Genomic DNA, 18382 nt, shown 5'->3' with positions numbered 1-18382 from the left:
TCATTCCATTCCATTCCATTCCATTCCATTCCATTCCATTCCACTCCATTTCATTTCATTTCATTTCATTTCATTTCATTTCATTTCATTTCATTTCATTTCATTTCATTTCATTTCATTTCATTTCATTTCATTTCATTTCATTTCATTTCATTTCATTTCATTTCATTTCATTTCATTGAATTGAATTGAATTGAATTGAATTGAATTGAATTGAATTGAATTGAATTGAATTGAATTGAATTGAATTGAATTGAATTGAATTGAATTGAATTGAATTGAATTGAATTGAATTGAATTGAATTGAATTGAATTGAATTGAATTGAATTGAATTGAATTGAATTGAATTGAATTGAATTGAATTGAATTGAATTGAATTGAATTGAATTGAATTGAATTGAATTGAATTGAATTGAATTGAATTGAATTGAATTGAATTGAATTGAATTGAATTGAATTGAATTGAATTGAATTGAATTGAATTGAATTGAATTGAATTGAATTGAATTGAATTTAATTTAATTTAATTTAATTTAATTTAATTTAGTTTAATTTAGTTTAATTTAATTTAATTTAATTTAGTTTAGTTTAGTTTAGTTTAGTTTAGTTTAGTTTAGTTTAGTTTAGTTTAGTTTAGTTTAGTTTAGTTTAGTTTAGTTTAGTTTAGTTTAGTTTAGTTTAGTTTAGTTTAGTTTAGTTTAGTTTAGTTTAGTTTAGTTTAGTTTAGTTTAGTTTAGTTTAGTTTAGTTTAGTTTAGTTTAGTTTAGTTTAGTTTAGTTTAGTTTAGTTTAGTTTAGTTTAGTTTAGTTTAGTTTAGTTTAGTTTAGTTTAGTTTAGTTTAGTTTAGTTTAGTTTAGTTTAGTTTAGTTTAGTTTAGTTTAGTTTAGTTTAGTTTAGTTTAGTTTAGTTTAGTTTAGTTTAGTTTAGTTTAGTTTAGTTTAGTTTAGTTTAGTTTAGTTTAGTTTAGTTTAGTTTAGTTTAGTTTAGTTTAGTTTAGTTTAGTTTAGTTTAGTTTAGTTTAGTTTAGTTTAGTTTAGTTTAGTTTAGTTTAGTTTAGTTTAGTTTAGTTTAGTTTAGTTTAGTTTAGTTTAGTTTAGTTTAGTTTAGTTTAGTTTAGTTTAGTTTAGTTTAGTTTAGTTTAGTTTAGTTTAGTTTAGTTTAGTTTAGTTTAGTTTAGTTTAGTTTAGTTTAGTTTAGTTTAGTTTAGTTTAGTTTAGTTTAGTTTAGTTTAGTTTAGTTTAGTTTAGTTTAGTTTAGTTTAGTTTAGTTTAGTTTAGTTTAGTTTAGTTTAGTTTAGTTTAGTTTAGTTTAGTTTAGTTTAGTTTAGTTTAGTTTAGTTTAGTTTAGTTTAGTTTAGTTTAGTTTAGTTTAGTTTAGTTTAGTTTAGTTTAGTTTAGTTTAGTTTAGTTTAGTTTAGTTTAGTTTAGTTTAGTTTAGTTTAGTTTAGTTTAGTTTAGTTTAGTTTAGTTTAGTTTAGTTTAGTTTAGTTTAGTTTAGTTTAGTTTAGTTTAGTTTAGTTTAGTTTAGTTTAGTTTAGTTTAGTTTAGTTTAGTTTAGTTTAGTTTAGTTTAGTTTAGTTTAGTTTAGTTTAGTTTAGTTTAGTTTAGTTTAGTTTAGTTTAGTTTAGTTTAGTTTAGTTTAGTTTAGTTTAGTTTAGTTTAGTTTAGTTTAGTTTAGTTTAGTTTAGTTTAGTTTAGTTTAGTTTAGTTTAGTTTAGTTTAGTTTAGTTTAGTTTAGTTTAGTTTAGTTTAGTTTAGTTTAGTTTAGTTTAGTTTAGTTTAGTTTAGTTTAGTTTAGTTTAGTTTAGTTTAGTTTAGTTTAGTTTAGTTTAGTTTAGTTTAGTTTAGTTTAGTTTAGTTTAGTTTAGTTTAGTTTAGTTTAGTTTAGTTTAGTTTAGTTTAGTTTAGTTTAGTTTAGTTTAGTTTAGTTTAGTTTAGTTTAGTTTAGTTTAGTTTAGTTTAGTTTAGTTTAGTTTAGTTTAGTTTAGTTTAGTTTAGTTTAGTTTAGTTTAATTTAATTTGATTTAATTTAATTTGATTTGATTTGATTTGATTTGATTTGATTTAATTTAATTTAATTTAAATTTAACTTAAAATTTCAATTAAGCGCTAATTGGATCAACAAATTATGTGATTAAAGCCAAAACAAACAAACAAAATTTTTCATTGTTATTTCAATTCGCCTACCTCATATATGCCAGTAATCTTGCCACCTTCTACCGTCATTGTAGTGTCATCTTCACTCCTCTGCTTATTTATGAATGCTTGCATGTGCGCCACATTTGAGACATCCGAATTGAGAAGCGGTGTTAATAGCTCCAACAGCTTACAACTCGCCAGACTATAGCGACAATGGACATCTTCATGTAAGGAATTTAATGCTTTCAATTGAGCTTGTATATTTTGGGGTTTATGGCTCATGTAATTCATAAACAAATCTCCATAACCATCCGATTCCAATATGATCATATGACCAAAGAATGATCCAAGGGGGATTTTACATTTTGTCGATGACATACCAATGCGGCCCATTATAGTTATTTTCATATAACGACATATGGGCGGAGGTTGTATATCGCTTAGAACTAGAGTTTTTGTCCCAATATCAGAAGCCTCGACGAGACGTATACAATCGGTCTCCTCATCAAAACACCAAATGTCAATATGCAATGAAGCTAACTCGTCACAGGCTGGTATTATTAAATCCGTTAAAAGAATAGGAGAACCGAAATCAAGAACCACAAAACGCCTTGCTCCCGAATGCATGCGATCAATTACGATCATTTGCTTGGATGGTGGTGACAAAAGTTTATGCCATGGGAAGACTGTGGGTGAATTTGTACTCAAATTTTCACCCAAACCATCTGCCGAAGCATCATTTTTGGAGGATTGTGAATTTTTGTCGGTTGATGTTTTATCCTCGTCCTTGCCATCAGCCGTAGGTTTTGAAGTTGAACCCAACTGTTGATCTATATACTCGCATATGAATTTAAACTTTGGCAAAGTAGCAGCACCACTGCCAGAACTTGCCGTTTTATTTTTACTCGAAGACTTATCTTCGGTATTGGTTTTGTCATTGTTATTGTTTTGATTTATGCAGTCTGCAGTTACTTCTATGGCTAAAAAATAAAATTGGTTAATTAATTTTTTAAAGAAACAAACAATGTTCTTAAAATGCGTATGTATTCGTATATTTTATTGATTGTTTAATGAAACTATTAATTTACTGAAAGACTTACGTCCTATGCCGTTTGGCTTCAAATCCCCATTTCCACTTAAGTCCAACATTTTTATCATACTCATTTTGTCAACCATATTATTGGCTTTGTTTTTTACGTTGTTGAATATATCGTTCATCTGAAATGGATAAAAAATATTTCGTATATATCAAATCCAATAAGGAATTTAAATCAATGAAACCAACAAAATATGAAAATTTCTATAAACGTAGATGTCGAACGAAGGATCGGCATTAACATTTGTTCAAACATCGGTAATCCGCCACGAAGCAGCCTTCGACCTTATAAGGCCGGTTAATCAAATTTTAACAAAATTTTCTATAGAAATAAAATTTTGACAAAATTTTCTATGGAAATAAAATTTTGACAAAATTTTCTATAGAAATAAAACTTTGAAAAAATTTTCTATAGAAATCAAATTTTGCAAAATTTTCTTTAGAAATAAAATTTTGACCAAAATTTTGACAAAATTTCCTATAGAAATAAAATTTTGACAAAATTTTCTATAGAAAGAAAATTTTGGCAAAATTTTCTATAGAAATAAAATTTTGACAAAATTTTCTATAGAAATAAAACTTTGACAAAATTTTCTATAGAAATAAAATTTTGACAAAATTTTCTATAGCAATAAAACGTTGATAAAAAATTTCTATAGAAATAAAACTTAGACAAAATTTTCTATAGAAATAAAATTTTGACAAAATTTTCTATAGAAATAAAATTTTGACAAAATTTTCTATAGAAATAAAATTTTTGGCAAAATTTTTTACAGAAATAAAATGTTGATAAAAAAATTTCTATAAAAATAAAATGTTGATAAAAAATTTTCAATAGAAATAAAAGTTTGACAAAATTTTCTATAGAAATAAAATTTTTGGCAAAATTTTCTATAGAAATAAAATTTTGACACAATTTTCTATAGAAATAAAATTTTTGGCAAAATTTTCTATAGAAATAAAATTTTGACAAAATTTTCTATAGAAATAAAACTTTGACAAAATTTTCTATAGAAATAAAATTTTGACAAAATTTTCTATAGAAATAAAATTTTGACAAAATTTTCTATAGAAATAAAATTTTGACAAAATTTTCTATAGAAATAAAATTTTGACAAAATTTTCTATAGAAATAAAATTTTGACAAAATTTTCTATAGAAATAAAATTTTTGGCAAAATTTTTTACAGAAATAAAATGTTGATAAAAAAATTTCTATAAAAATAAAATGTTGATCAAAAATTTTCTATAGAAATAAAAGTTTGACAAAATTTTCTATAGAAATAAAAGTTTGACAAAATTTTCTATAGAAATAAAATTTAGAAAAAATTTTCTATAGAAATAAAATTTAGAAAAAATTTTCTCTAGAAATAAAATTTTTGGCAAAATTTTCTATAGAAATAAAATTTTTGGCAAAATTTTCTATAGAAATAAAATTTTGACAAAATTTTCTATAGAAATAAAATTTTGACAAAATTTTCTATAGAAATAAAATTTTGACAAAATTTTCTATAGAAATAAAATTTTGACAAAATTTTCTATAGAAATAAAATTTTGACCAAATTTTCTATAGAAATAAAATTTTGACAAAATTTTCTACATAAATAAAATTTTGACCAAAATTTTCTATAGAAATAAAATTTTGACAAAATTTTCTATAGAAATAAAATTTTGACCACCATTTTCTATGGAAATAAAATTTTGACAAAATTTTCTATAGAAATAAAATTTTGACAAAATTTTCTATAGAAATAAAATTTTGACCAAAATTTTCTATAGAAATAAAATTTTGACCACATTTTTTTTATAAAAATAAAATGTTGACAAAATTTTCTATAGAAATAAAATTTTGACAAAATTTTCTATAGAAGTAAAATTTTGACAAAATTTTTTATAGAAATAAAAGTTTGACAAAATTGTCTATAGAAATAAAATTTAGACAAAATTTTCTATAGAAATAAAATTTTTGGCAAAATTTTCTATAGAAATAAAATTTTTGGCAAAATTTTCTATAGAAATAAAATGTTGACAAAATTTTCTATAGAAATATAGTTTTGATAAAAATTTTCTATAAAAATAAAATTTTGACAAAATTTTCTATAGAAATAACATTTTGACAAAATCTTCAAAAGAAACAAAATATTGACAAAATTTTCTATAGAAATAAAATTTTGATTAAAATTTTCTATAGAAATAACATTTTTGGCAAAATTTTCTATAGAAATAAAAGTTTGACAAAATTTTCTATAGAAATAAAATTTAGACAAAATTTTCTATAGAAATAAAATGTAGACAAAATTTTCTATAGAAATAAAATTTTTGGCAAAATTTTCTATAGAAATAAAATTTTGACACAATTTTCATTTTCTATAGAAATAAAATTTTGACAAAATTTTCTACATAAATAAAATTTTGACCAACATTTTCTATAGAAATAAAATTTTGACAAAATTTTCTATAGAAATAAAATGTTGCCAAAATTGTCTATAGAAATAAAATGTTGACCAAAACTTTCTATAGAAATAAAATGTTGACCAAAACTTTCTATAGAAATAAAATTTTGACAAAATTTTCTATAGAAATAAAATTTTGACCAAAATTTTCTATAGAAATAAAATTTTGACCACATTTTTTTATAAAAATAAAATATTGACAAAATTTTCTATAGAAATAAAATTTTGACAAAATTTTCTATAGAAATAAAATGTTGACAAAATTTTCTATAGAAATAAAATGTTGACAAAATTTTCTATAGAAATAAAAGTTTGACAAAATTTTCCATAGAAATAAAATTTAGACAAAATTTTCTATAGAAATAAAATTTTGACACAATTTTCTATAGAAATAAAATTTTTGGCAAAATTTTCTATAGAAATAAAATTTTGACAAAATTTTCTATAGAAATAAAATTTTGACAAAATTTTCTATAGAAATAAAATTTTGACAAAATTTTCTATAGAAATATAGTTTTGATAAAAAATTTCTATAAAAATAAAATTTTGACAAGATTTTCTATAGAAATAACATTTTGACAAAATTTTCTATAGAAATAAAATTTTTGCAAAATTTTCTATAGAAATAAAATTTTTGCAAAATTTTCTATAGAAATAAAATTTTGAAAACATTTTTATAGAAATAAAATTTTGACAAAATTTTCTATAGAAATAAAATTTTGACAAAATTTTCTATAGAAATAACATTGTGACAAAATTTTCAAAAGAAACAAAAATTGACAAAATTTTCTATAGAAATAAAATTTTAATTAAAATTTTCTATAGAAATAAAATTTTTCGCAAAATTTTCTATAGAAATACAATTTTTGGCAAAATTTTCTATAGAAATAAAATTTTTGGCAAAATTTTCTATAGAAATAAAATTTTGACAAAATTTTTTATAGAAACAAAATTTTTGGCAAAATTTTTTATAGAAATAAACTTTTGACAAAATTTTCTATAGAAATAAAATTTTGACAAAATTTTCTATAGAAATAAAATTTTGAAAAAATTTTGACAAAATATTCTATAGAAATAAAATGTTGATAACAATTTTCTATAGAAATAAAAATCAAAAAAACAGACAATGGCAAATAAATAAATACTTACTTTGTCGGAATACATTTGATCAACGGTTTCAACAACCACCGGAGCAATAAGTAAATCATCCATATTCACATTGGATGTACTGGCATTTGAAGACACAGCATCCATATTATCAATACGTGTAGCCTCCGATGTGGCAGCACAGGTAAAGTGTAATTGTTCTACTTCCAGTAGACCTCTTAGTTGATTACTAACACTTTTGCATTTGATCAAATGGGGGAAAGTGCGAAAATCCACACCATCTAAAAATATAAACAACACGTCCAATAAATACCCAAGCAATTTGCATAAAATTTAAAAATGTATACATACCAATTGAACACAATTTTTTAATATCAATACCTGCTGCTTGTACTAGCCCGGCATTGTTCCGTAATATATTCATTAAAGTGGAGGAAAAGTTTACATTGTTTTTATTGACATTTGGCAAATCGTAATCAAAGATATCGGGCTCAAATGGAAAACCATATAAACCAAATCTAAAAGGAAATAAAAAAGGGATAAATTTATCATAAAAATCAGACGAAATAAATTCTATATTCAATAAAATACCTAGTTCCGATTAATGCACCATATGGATCCCAACGTCGTTGTATTTCCTCCGATATATCAACTAATAATTTTACACACATCTCGGATATGCTATTGTACGTTTTATTGGTTGATGTAATACAGGCCAACATTACATACCAACGAACAACACTGGCATGCTTGGCAAAGGGCAGTTCATTGAATGTAGTGGATATAGCATTGCGTAAAGCTATATCCAATTTAGAAGAAGATTTTATGTTAGCTGGTAAATTGCAAAAACCACTGGAAAATAAAATATGTACATAGTTAAAAAGTTTACTTCTGCGGAAAAGTTCTAGCTATTGTGACCTTGTTGACTTACTCTGTTAACATAAGCATTAGCTTAACACATTTATGGGCCATACTACGACTACTGTGTATGATACAATGACGTAAAGTATTTTCCAAATATTTTTCGGCTTGACAAATACACTCAAGTTGTTGGGCTAATATTGGTAGACCCTTATTGCGTTCAGATTTTGGTGAACGGAAACGTTTCAAACGTATACAACATATCCATGTCAATATGTCGAGAGCATAATTTCGAGCTAATGTTGTGGATTTTTCACTACTGATAATTTTGAAAAGATTATCCAATAATTGATTGCTCTCCAGCATAGCAATGCGTTGCAAACGTTCATTGGGAATGTGGGCTTGGGTTTTTACAGCTCGTACATATACAGAGATTTCATGTAACCAGTCGCATCCTGTAAAACAAAAAGCAAATTATTAAAAGTATCCCCTACCACTTTTTTGTGCATTAAAGTTTACCTCGTGTTTTACACTGACCATCTTTGACTGGATCACCCATTGTTTTAATGTGTAGCAAAAAGTTTCTAGTGCGTGTTTTAAATAATTTTGGCGAAGTTAAGATAACCGATCCTCCTTGATCAGATAGATCTATACAGGAGGATAATTCAATAGGTCCGGCCAAAATTTCAGCATTGTGCGTTTGCAAAAATTCCTCATTTAATACCGGATTTTCATTATTTCCTGTTCGGAGTAGAATACATGGCGCGTATATAGGTGTTTTTGAATTTGGAAAAAAGCTCACATAAATTATTCATACCTTCATTGCTGCCGGATGGTGTTTCATTTGGCCCTCCAACATCTGTTGCTGTACGCTTAAAACTGGAATGTGGTCCCTTCATTCTATAGCCAAAACCACTAGTATTCTGCTTCAGCAAGGTTACTTGTATGGCTGCTGGGTTATGACATTGTTGATATAGCGAAAATTTTAAATCAATGTGACCCAAAGTGGCTGCTTGTAACAGATTAATTTCAATAATATGTTCATCCCAAGTGGTCCTAAAAATAAATGGTCATAAAAATATTAGCAAAAGATTATCAATTATATTGTTCCTGAATAGTGCTCTGATTTTTTTATTTATATATAAAGTCTGTCTTATTTGTGAAATTCTACTGTGGCATTGATGGATCCCATGAGTACACACAAACAAAATTTTTCTGATTCAATCACGAAATTAATTGATCCTATTAATTTTTTGAATTGAAATGTCTTCAATCACAGTAATGATAGTATCAATTAAAACATTAATTGATCCAATTAAAAAATTAATTGATACTATTAATTTGTTTGATAGATTTTTGTTTCAATTAAAAAATTTTTTAAATTTTTTAAATTATTAATTGAATATTTTTTAAAAATCAATTAAGATTTTAATTGAAAAAATGTTCGTGAAATTTGTTTCTGTGTATTACCCTCTTATAGTCAACTGAAATATCACAACAACTCATTATTATTAGTTTTTTTTTTTGTAATATGTGTCCAAATATTTATAATTTTAAATTTTATTATACATTATAATAGAGTAGTATCCTGTTGTTGTATTATTGTTAGTATATTAATGTTAGAAATAAGAGAATTGTTTTGAGTAGTATTTAAAATGTTGATTTAAGTAACTGTATAAGGCCTTTGTAAGGCTTAGTTACATATGAAAATAAATAAATTAAAAAATATCGATCGGTGATCCATATCGCACACATAAAACAATTTTTTTTGTCTTCAATCACGAAATTAATTGATCCAATTAATTTTTAATTGAAATGTCTTCAATCACAGAAATGATAGTATCAGTCACAGAATATTATTGAAATTCTATTAAAAAATTAATTGATACTATTATTATTTGTGATTGAGTTCAATTAAAAAATGTTTTGAATCAATTAATTGTTTTAATTGAATATTTCTCAACTAAGACTTTAATTTGAAAAATTTTCGTAAAATTTTTTCCGTGCATCCGATAAACAAGGGTTTCATTCTTTGTTTACGATTATTGACGGCACTTTCCTGATCTTACCAAAACTACCCAAGTCTGCCGTGGAGGGTCTCTTTCCTTCGGTATTATGGGCGGTGACCAGGATTAACTTTGTCAGCTACAGTATCCACATGAAATCTGTTCAGACCTACCTTAAGATGTTTGGATGATTACTGCTATAACAACTAGGGTGACCAAAACCGACACCGGTTAACCGATTAACCGGATTCAGTTACATAAACCGAAACCGGATAATGAAAAAATTTGCATTATCGGTTAACCGCGAAAACCGGGTTTTGACCATCGGTTAACTGGTTTTCTGTATTTCAACAAAATTTCTTTCTTTTTTTCATATATTTCTTCCAAAAGTGGAACTTTTTGCAGAGATATACTGAAGATGAGAAACAAATGACTACCCTATGGGAAATTAGTGCAAATTGCCATTAATGGACCCATTACAGAACTGGTACTAGTGCTCCATTTTATTAACATTTTTAATTGTCATATAATTTATTGATTTGTATACTCACTTGATATTAAAATCTTTTAGAATCCACACTTTTAATACAACTATCATTATTATTTTTTATTCAACATATTATTTTCTGGTGCCATACGGATGGAAACAGACTCCTAAAAGTTTGTCCCAGACTGTTTCATGAGCAGTTGTCTATGGTGTAGTCCCATCCAATGATAAACCCATGTTAAAGTGACCGGTCCATTCCATACGCTTGGACCAGAACTGTGACTGGTCCATACACACCAGGGAATAACCCTGTACCGGTCCTGGGTTTGATCCATTTCCCGTAGGGTACTTACAACAAAGTTTCACTAAGTAAATGAAGAGATTTTAGTCAAACGACATTCCACTTAGTTGTAAAGTCCTTTCTTTGAGCGCAAATAAATCCGAATTTATTAGAAGCGTTGTGACATTGTCACGAATCTTTTTTTTATTTGCTTGTAAAGGCAATGTTGTTTGCCTCAAATGTCGGTCCTCAGAAAAGAAAAAAATTCTTTTAGAAAACTTATAGTCCAGAGTTAATCTACAATCAGTCAACGAGTATTTTCAGTGCAAAAGGAGCACATTAACGGCATTCAATTTCCCTGTCAATGTTCTATAAATTGTTAATTTCATTACAATGAATTATTTATTTATTTTTTTTTTAATAAAATGGGTATTTAAAACTCTTTTCACTAATTTTTATAATTTCGGTTTTAACGGATTTTGAGCAAAATAAAAAACCTAAAACCGGTTTTAACCGGTTTTGAGCAAAATAAAAAACCGAAAACCGGTTTTTAAAAAATTGGGATTTTTGGATGAACCGAAAACCGTCTTTTCAAAAAAACCGGTTATTTGGACACCGTAATAATAACTCAGGAGATACTGCTTTCACAACAGACATATACTTCTTGGAGGATCTTGGTCTCACCATTAAGGTGATCCAGGGTATACAGCGGAGATATACTTTCGCAGTTCTAAGGTCAGCGTTCTGGCAGGTCCGAATGTTATTCTACGCAGTGGTGTCCACAGCACTGCATAACTTACCACTGACCGGTCAATAGGTCCACAGCCCAAGTGGCGCGGCAAGCGAATTTTTTATACCGCAGAGCAAATGGAGGTAGCAAGGGCAGACGACTTGAGAAGGCTGTCGAGTGTGGCCCCTTGGGTAATTTAGGGTCGGAATTTATTTCGCCATCGACTCTGACAACTACCTTGGTGCAATGGTTAGCATGCCCGCCTTGCATACACAAGGCCGTGGGTTCGATTCCTGCTTCGACCGAACACCAAAAAGTTTTTCAGCGATGGATTATCCCACCTCAGTAATGCTGGTAACATTTCTGAGTGTTTCAAAGCTTCTCTAACGCCGTTCGGACTCGGCAATAAAAAGGAGGACCCTTGTCATTGAACTTAACATGGAATCGGACAGCACTAAGATATAAGAGAAGTTCACCACTGTGGTATCACAATGGACTGAATAGTCTAAGTGAGCCTGATATATCGGGCTGCCACCTAACCTAACCTAACCTACCTGAGTACTTCTGCCGTCCCTGCAGTGAATAGTGTTGTGGATGAGGATTTGGTGGCAGATATTCCCAAATGTCAAGCAGTGAAATAATAGCAAGGTAGACGATTAATCGATCACAGATACAATCCACAATGGGCCAAGATACCAAGATTGCACAGTCGTCTGTATATCATAAAATATTTACGCCACCAATGGGGTGTGGATAGGTAGAGGATGAATAGTGCCGAAGATATCACCCCATCTTGTGGAAATCCCTTTTTCACTCTACGGGGTCTAGATTTCTTATCACTAAATTTCAGCGCCTGTACATATAACTTAGAACCCAATGCTTGGTTTCTGCCGGTAGAGACGTATTCACCATGTCCTCGAACAGTCGGTAGGACCAATACCTCTAGAATTCCAATTTCAGACAAACTGGGTAAAAACTACGTATTTTAGAAGCCCAAGAAGTAAAATCGGGAGATCGGTCTATATGGGGCTATACCAATGGACCGATAGGGAGCATTTTCGACACACCTCTTTATGGTCCAAAAATACCTGTAGATTTCCAATTTCAGGCAAATCGGATAGAAAATACAGTTTCTAGACATCCAAGAAGTAAAATCGGGACATCGGTCTATATGGGGGCTATACCAAAACATGGACCGATACGGACCACACCTATTTGTAGTCATAAAATACCTCTTTATTTCAAAACGGACAGTTTCTAGAAGCCCAAGAAATAAAATCGGGAGATCAGCCTATATGGGAGTTATACCAAAACATGGAACGATACGGACCATTTTCGACACACCTCTTTATGGTCCCAAAATATCTGTAGATTTCCAATTTCAGGCAAATCGGATTGTAAATACAGTTTCTAGACGCCCAAGAAGTAAAATCTGAAGATCGGTCTATATGGGGGCTATACCAAAACATGGACCGATACACCCCATTTTCGGCACACCTATTTGTGGACTTAAAATACCTCCAGATTTCCAATTTCAAGCAAATCGGATAGTAAATACAATTTCTAGAAGCCCAAGAAATAAAGATCAGTCTATATGGGGGCTATACCAAAACATGGACCGATACGGACCATTTTGACACATCTCTAGAAGCCCCAGAAATAAAATCGGCCCAAAGTCTATATGGGGGCTATACCAAAACATGGACCGATACTCCCAAGAAGTAAAAGAAGTAAAATCGGAAGATCGGTCTATATGGGGGCTATACCAAAACATGGACTGATACACCCCATATTCGGAACACCTATTTGTGGTCATAAAATACTTCTAGATTTCCAATTTCAGGCAAATCGGATAGTAAATACAGTTTCTAGAAGCCCAAGAAATAAAATCGGGAGATCAGTCTATATGGAGGCTATACCAAAACATGGACCGATACTATCCATTTTCTGCACACCTATTTGTAGTCATAAAATACCTCTAGATTTCCAATTTCAGGCAAATCGGATAATAAATACAGTTTCTAGATGTCCAAGAAATAAAATCGGGAGATCAGTCTATATGGGGGCTATACCAAAACATGGACCGATACTATCCATTTTCTACACACCTATTTGTGGTCTTAAAATACCTCTAGATTTCCAATTTCAAGCAATCGGATAGAAAATACAGTTTCTAGATGTCCAAGAAATAAAATCGGGAGATCGGTCTATATGGGAGCTATACCAAAACACGGACCAACTTCGACACATCAATTTTTGGTCCTAAAATACATATAGATTTTCAATTTCAGGCAAATCGGATAGAAAATACAGTTTCTAGGCGCACAAGAGGCAAAATCGGGAAATCGGTATGTATGGGGGGGCTATACCAAAACATGGACCGATAGGCACAAATATATATCAAAACTTGGACAGATATAGGCCATCTTCGAACTTGACCTGCCTGCAAACAAAACACGAATCTGTGTCAAAATTGCAGGACGATAGATTGAAGGCTGTAGCGTGATTACAACAGACAGACGGATAGACATGCTTACATCGTCTTAAAATATCTCCTTGACCAAGTGTATATATACTTTATATAGTCGGAAATCGATATTTCGACTTATTATACCCCCATCACCATTCTATGGTGGTGGGTACAAAAATATCTCCAAAATATTTCCAATTGATATTTTAATTGAATTTTAGAAAAATTTTCAATTAAAAATGGAATTAATCAAAAAACAAAATAATAATTAAAACAAAAATCAATCAAAATTGTTTATTTTAATTGGACCAATTCATTGACATTGGTGATTGATACAATCATTTGATTGTGATTGAAAAAATTAAAATTTATTAATTTTAATTTTTTTATTTATTAAATTAAAATTTAATTAAAGCAATTATCTCGTAAGTGAAGCCAAAAAAAAATTGTTTGTATAGGGGGAATTGTTATGACCAAAAAATATATATTATAATTATATTTTACTTACGCATCGTTATGCAGTCGCCATGTATGCAATGATGGTTTCCTTTGCTTTTGCGCTTGGCCCAAATCATTCCAGCAACTTGGTACTTCAGCTGTATACAATACAACTTTATGGTCGAATTGTGTTAGCGAATACAAAGTACGCAAGTCCTCCAGTGAGAGATCACCACTGCGATAGGCCAAAAGATTTGATGTAGTTGCCGTATTTATGGATGTCGATGATGGCGAAGGTGATGATTGGCATATACCACCACCAGTAGAGCTCTGTATCGAACTTGTTCCACAATCCACTTTAATGGTGGTGGTAAATGCTGTAGGTGTGTGGCATTTTTGAGCATCTTCTGCTTCTTGCATAGCATTTGTATCGAAATTCAAATTTTCGCTTTGCTTTGGTGGTGTCACCCCATCTGTAACACAACGCTCCATGGCTGCGCCAATTACATCATTATTCGAAGAGACCAATAAACTTGGACAGGTTTCCTCTTCCATATCAATCATTTCATCGCCCGATTCATTATCGGCATCATTGAGTGAGTAAAATATTAAGTAGCCCTTTCGCGTACAACAACACAATCTCTCAAGACTACGACAATAAGCCACCGAAACGAAATAATGCGTTTCTTCTCGTATGGTGCTAATGCGTTGAAAATCAGCCAGGGAAAATATCTCAATGGAACCATTGGCACAGACAACACAAAATGCTCCCGCATTCATATTTGGTGATGTTTGCATAATAGATTCCCCCGCCATACTGATATTTTGGAAATTTGGCAGCATACATATTTGTTTGGGGCAATTTTCTCGGTTGAATGTCATGGCCATTTTATGTTCATTGGGAATAGCACCATTGATATAATCGAAAAGAAGTAATTGTCCACCAACCGATTGGCTAGATGAATGCATCTCTTCATTCATGGCGAAATCCTCATCATCATTATCGCAGTTTACATTTTCATTAACGACGACATCCGTTATAATCTTATTATTGGGAATTTCTTTGCAGACTACTGGTGGTACTATCTTGGTTTTAACCAATTTTACCAACAACTGATCGCAATTACTATTCGTAGGTACAATTTCACATATTTCCACAAGTTCATCGCCGTCGTCATTGGGGCCATCTTGTTTTAAGGCATTAGTTCGCTTAAGAATGCAAACGCTTTCTACAATGCAATCGATATCTTCACTAACGCTAACTTTGGGTGACGAACTACCACCCACTTCAGGATTGGGAGAATTATTTGTCTTTGCCGTATCATTGATTAGAGCAGGTTTAGATTTCTGAACATTTTTCGCTGCAGCCAATAGATTTTCCTTGAAATAATTGGCATCCATTTCCATATCATCGGCTGTTGCACTTGGTCCACTTCCTCCACCCACACCAGATATCATGTTATTCTCCACAGGTTGACCATAGTCATAGTCGAAGAGATTATTCAGATCATTGAATTGTTCTGCCATTTTTTTGAACTCGGCTTCCAGATAGGCATCATTGTATTCCATGGGAGAGTCCGATTTATCACCCGATGAGGCTGCAACAACTTCAGGTGTAGAGGCAGGCACAATATCGGCTACAAAACCATTGCTGTCCAGACCATCTAAGTATTTGTCAAAAATGGAACTTTGAGTTTTGTCATCACGATCGTCATGATACTTTTTGTTTAGATGAGTTTCATTACTGCTCGATGGTTCGCCGCTTGCTGAATGCGACGATGAGGTAAATTAAATTTTAAACAAATAGTTTAGAATGAAGGTAACAACAAGATGCCGGGAGAGAGAGAGAGGAGAGAAATAATAGAAAAAAAAGCAAATAATTTGTGAAGGAACTGTTTCATTTGCTATACCCAGCAAAAAACGTAACCAAAAAAGCAAAGAAAATATTCTTTTTGATCACGGAAGTAGTGCAAATTTGGTCAAAAGACAATGACTTTTACATGGAATTTTACAGGACAGACATTATTGCTCGGAAGTTGTGCAAAATTGACGCAGAAGCGATAAATTTAACATGGGCTTGTCATAGGACGGATGTACCCCATTTCAACAGCCGTTGCACTGCATTTGCATCACTTATTAAGGTGTGATGCGAATTCAGTGATTTGGATTTGAATTAAGAAATTTTGTGATATATTGGCAAATAAATAATTTTTACCCCTTTTTTATGATATTTATTGCATTCTAACGCTTGTCTGGAATGTTTGACATCAAATATTTTCAAAAATTCGCATTTTTCTAGAATGGATTTAGCATTTTTTTCGGCAAAATTTAAATAATTTGTACCATTTTATTAATTCTTAATTTGTTTTTAACAATTTTAAATTTCTCATTAAAAATATGAAAAAAGCGAGTTATAAAAAATTGACTCAAACGAACTTCTTTGGGATGACATTTTTGGAAGTGCTTTTAAAGTTGTGAATTTCCAAATTTTTTTGCTGGGTGATGATGGAGAATCAAGTTCACCACACTTGGGGTTCATTTTCATTTGAAATATTGGGGTTTTTTCACAATGCAAACAGGTCTAAAAATAAAATGAAGTTACTCCCCAAAAAACATAAATATTTGATTTTCTTGTTTTCCATATAATTTTTTGGGGTCCTAGTTCATTTAGATTTTGCGAAAATTTTCATGGGGCCCATATTTATAGCACCTCTACAAATTATTGAATATTTTTTTACGTTGAAAATAACAATTAATTTAAATATTTGATTTTTTTGGTAAGAACCATTTGTACCGGTCATGGCGGTTAACTTTTTTCAAAAAACAACGACCACAGGTTTTGAAAAAATAACGGAGAAAATTTTCAAATGAACCACACATGACTAATGGACCAATAAAACTGGGGGTTTTTTCAGCTTTGCAGTTACTCTGTTCTTTTATAAATATGAAATAATAAAATGACAAAATGTAAACTGTGATTTATATATTTACCTTTAACACTACTCGAAGTACTGCCCATCTGTTTGTTATTTTCCATATTAGATAAAGCTGCTTCATCGATACTAACATGCGTTAAATCAATTTCAATTTCATTTTTGTTACGATTTGGATCACGGACGACCGGCTTGTCACTTTCGATAATATTAACGACAACCATTGAGAGTAAATGTTCACCGGAGGTTTTGCGTGTACTTAGTCCTAAAATTATCTTGGATCCTACAACTCCTGCCCGCATGGTTGATGTTGATGTACACGGTGTTACCGAAGATGGTGGTAAATTGCCACTTACTGCTGCTACGCCACTTGCCAGACAAGTTGATCCACTTTGTGTTACATTCATGGCGTATATTTTACTTTGAGCTCGGGCATTGGGTAAAACACATATAGCCGTAACGCGAGTCCATTCATAACTCTGGTCTACCTTTTCAGCATCACCCCCACCGGTGCTTTTATGGTCACCATCGCCCAAAATATCTTTCATGAGGGAAGAAATATTGAAGGAATGCATTTGTTTAAGATGACGTTCAATACTCCAAATTGTTATATCGCCAGTTTGTGAACAGCTAGTACACAATACATTGGCATAATCGCTATTGGACACTACATCAAAGCCAAGATTTCCGGGTGCCTCAACTGCGGGATTTGTGGCATATGTAACAGCTAATGGAACATTTTGAGTGTATTCACCCTTTACAAAGGGACACATGGGTGAGTGTCTTTCATGTTCACTCCAGGGCTCATCGGTTTTCTCCCAACATACAAGACAAACGTTACATGTGAAACACATGGCCCTATCTTCTCCCGACGATGATGGCTGATGATAAAATCCAGCCTGAGCCATTTGGTCAGGTAAGGCCCATTTATAGTCCATATGGGGCCATTTTTCAAAAGTCTGTCTACGAACGGCTTCCGAGTGCATAAGAACTCGAAAATTGTTGCAATGCCAACTTATATCGGATGTGCGACCACCGTTCAACAAATCAATGAGTCTCTCATTTATGGCCGATGCAATGGCCAATGCTGGGACATGACGTTCGAGCCTCTTCAACATTATAACCAAATTATTGGCCACAAATTTGAGACTCGAATAAGGAACTTGCAGGCATATGGTGTTCCACTAAAAAAAGAAAAATAAAAAGATTTGATTTTTTAATTAGTAATAGAAATTAAGAATTTTTAAATATTCATTACTCAATTTAACATTAATTTGAATGTCCGTCTTCGGCCGTTTATTTTATCTCTATTGTAATGTAATAGGGATGAGTACAAACGCAGCGTTTCACTATCCGTGACTCAGGAGAGCTGACTCACAAATA

At 30.4% G+C, this 18382-nt stretch overlaps 1 protein-coding gene across 1 annotated transcript in view; it reads right to left on the bottom strand.

Annotated features, from left to right (window-relative positions):
- Bruce (BIR repeat containing ubiquitin-conjugating enzyme) overlaps positions 1–18382 on the bottom strand; it is a 66341-nt gene that overhangs the window by 43154 nt on the left and 4805 nt on the right. The window contains exons 3-12 of the mRNA XM_075288458.1: positions 17058–18183; positions 14137–15832; positions 8473–8711; positions 8175–8396; positions 7726–8110; positions 7386–7646; positions 7146–7312; positions 6837–7075; positions 3240–3357; positions 2188–3119 (exon numbers count right to left, since the gene is read on the bottom strand). Coding sequence (XP_075144573.1) covers positions 2188–3119; positions 3240–3357; positions 6837–7075; positions 7146–7312; positions 7386–7646; positions 7726–8110; positions 8175–8396; positions 8473–8711; positions 14137–15832; positions 17058–18183 — 5385 coding nt within the window. The remainder of the gene's footprint in view (positions 1–2187; positions 3120–3239; positions 3358–6836; positions 7076–7145; positions 7313–7385; positions 7647–7725; positions 8111–8174; positions 8397–8472; positions 8712–14136; positions 15833–17057; positions 18184–18382) is intronic.

Source organism: Haematobia irritans, chromosome 1 (assembly GCF_050003625.1).
Source record: "Haematobia irritans isolate KBUSLIRL chromosome 1, ASM5000362v1, whole genome shotgun sequence".
NCBI lineage: Eukaryota > Metazoa > Arthropoda > Insecta > Diptera > Muscidae > Haematobia > Haematobia irritans.
The sequence above is the reverse complement of the archived record's forward strand: the minus strand, read 5'-3'. Positions and strand labels throughout refer to the sequence as shown.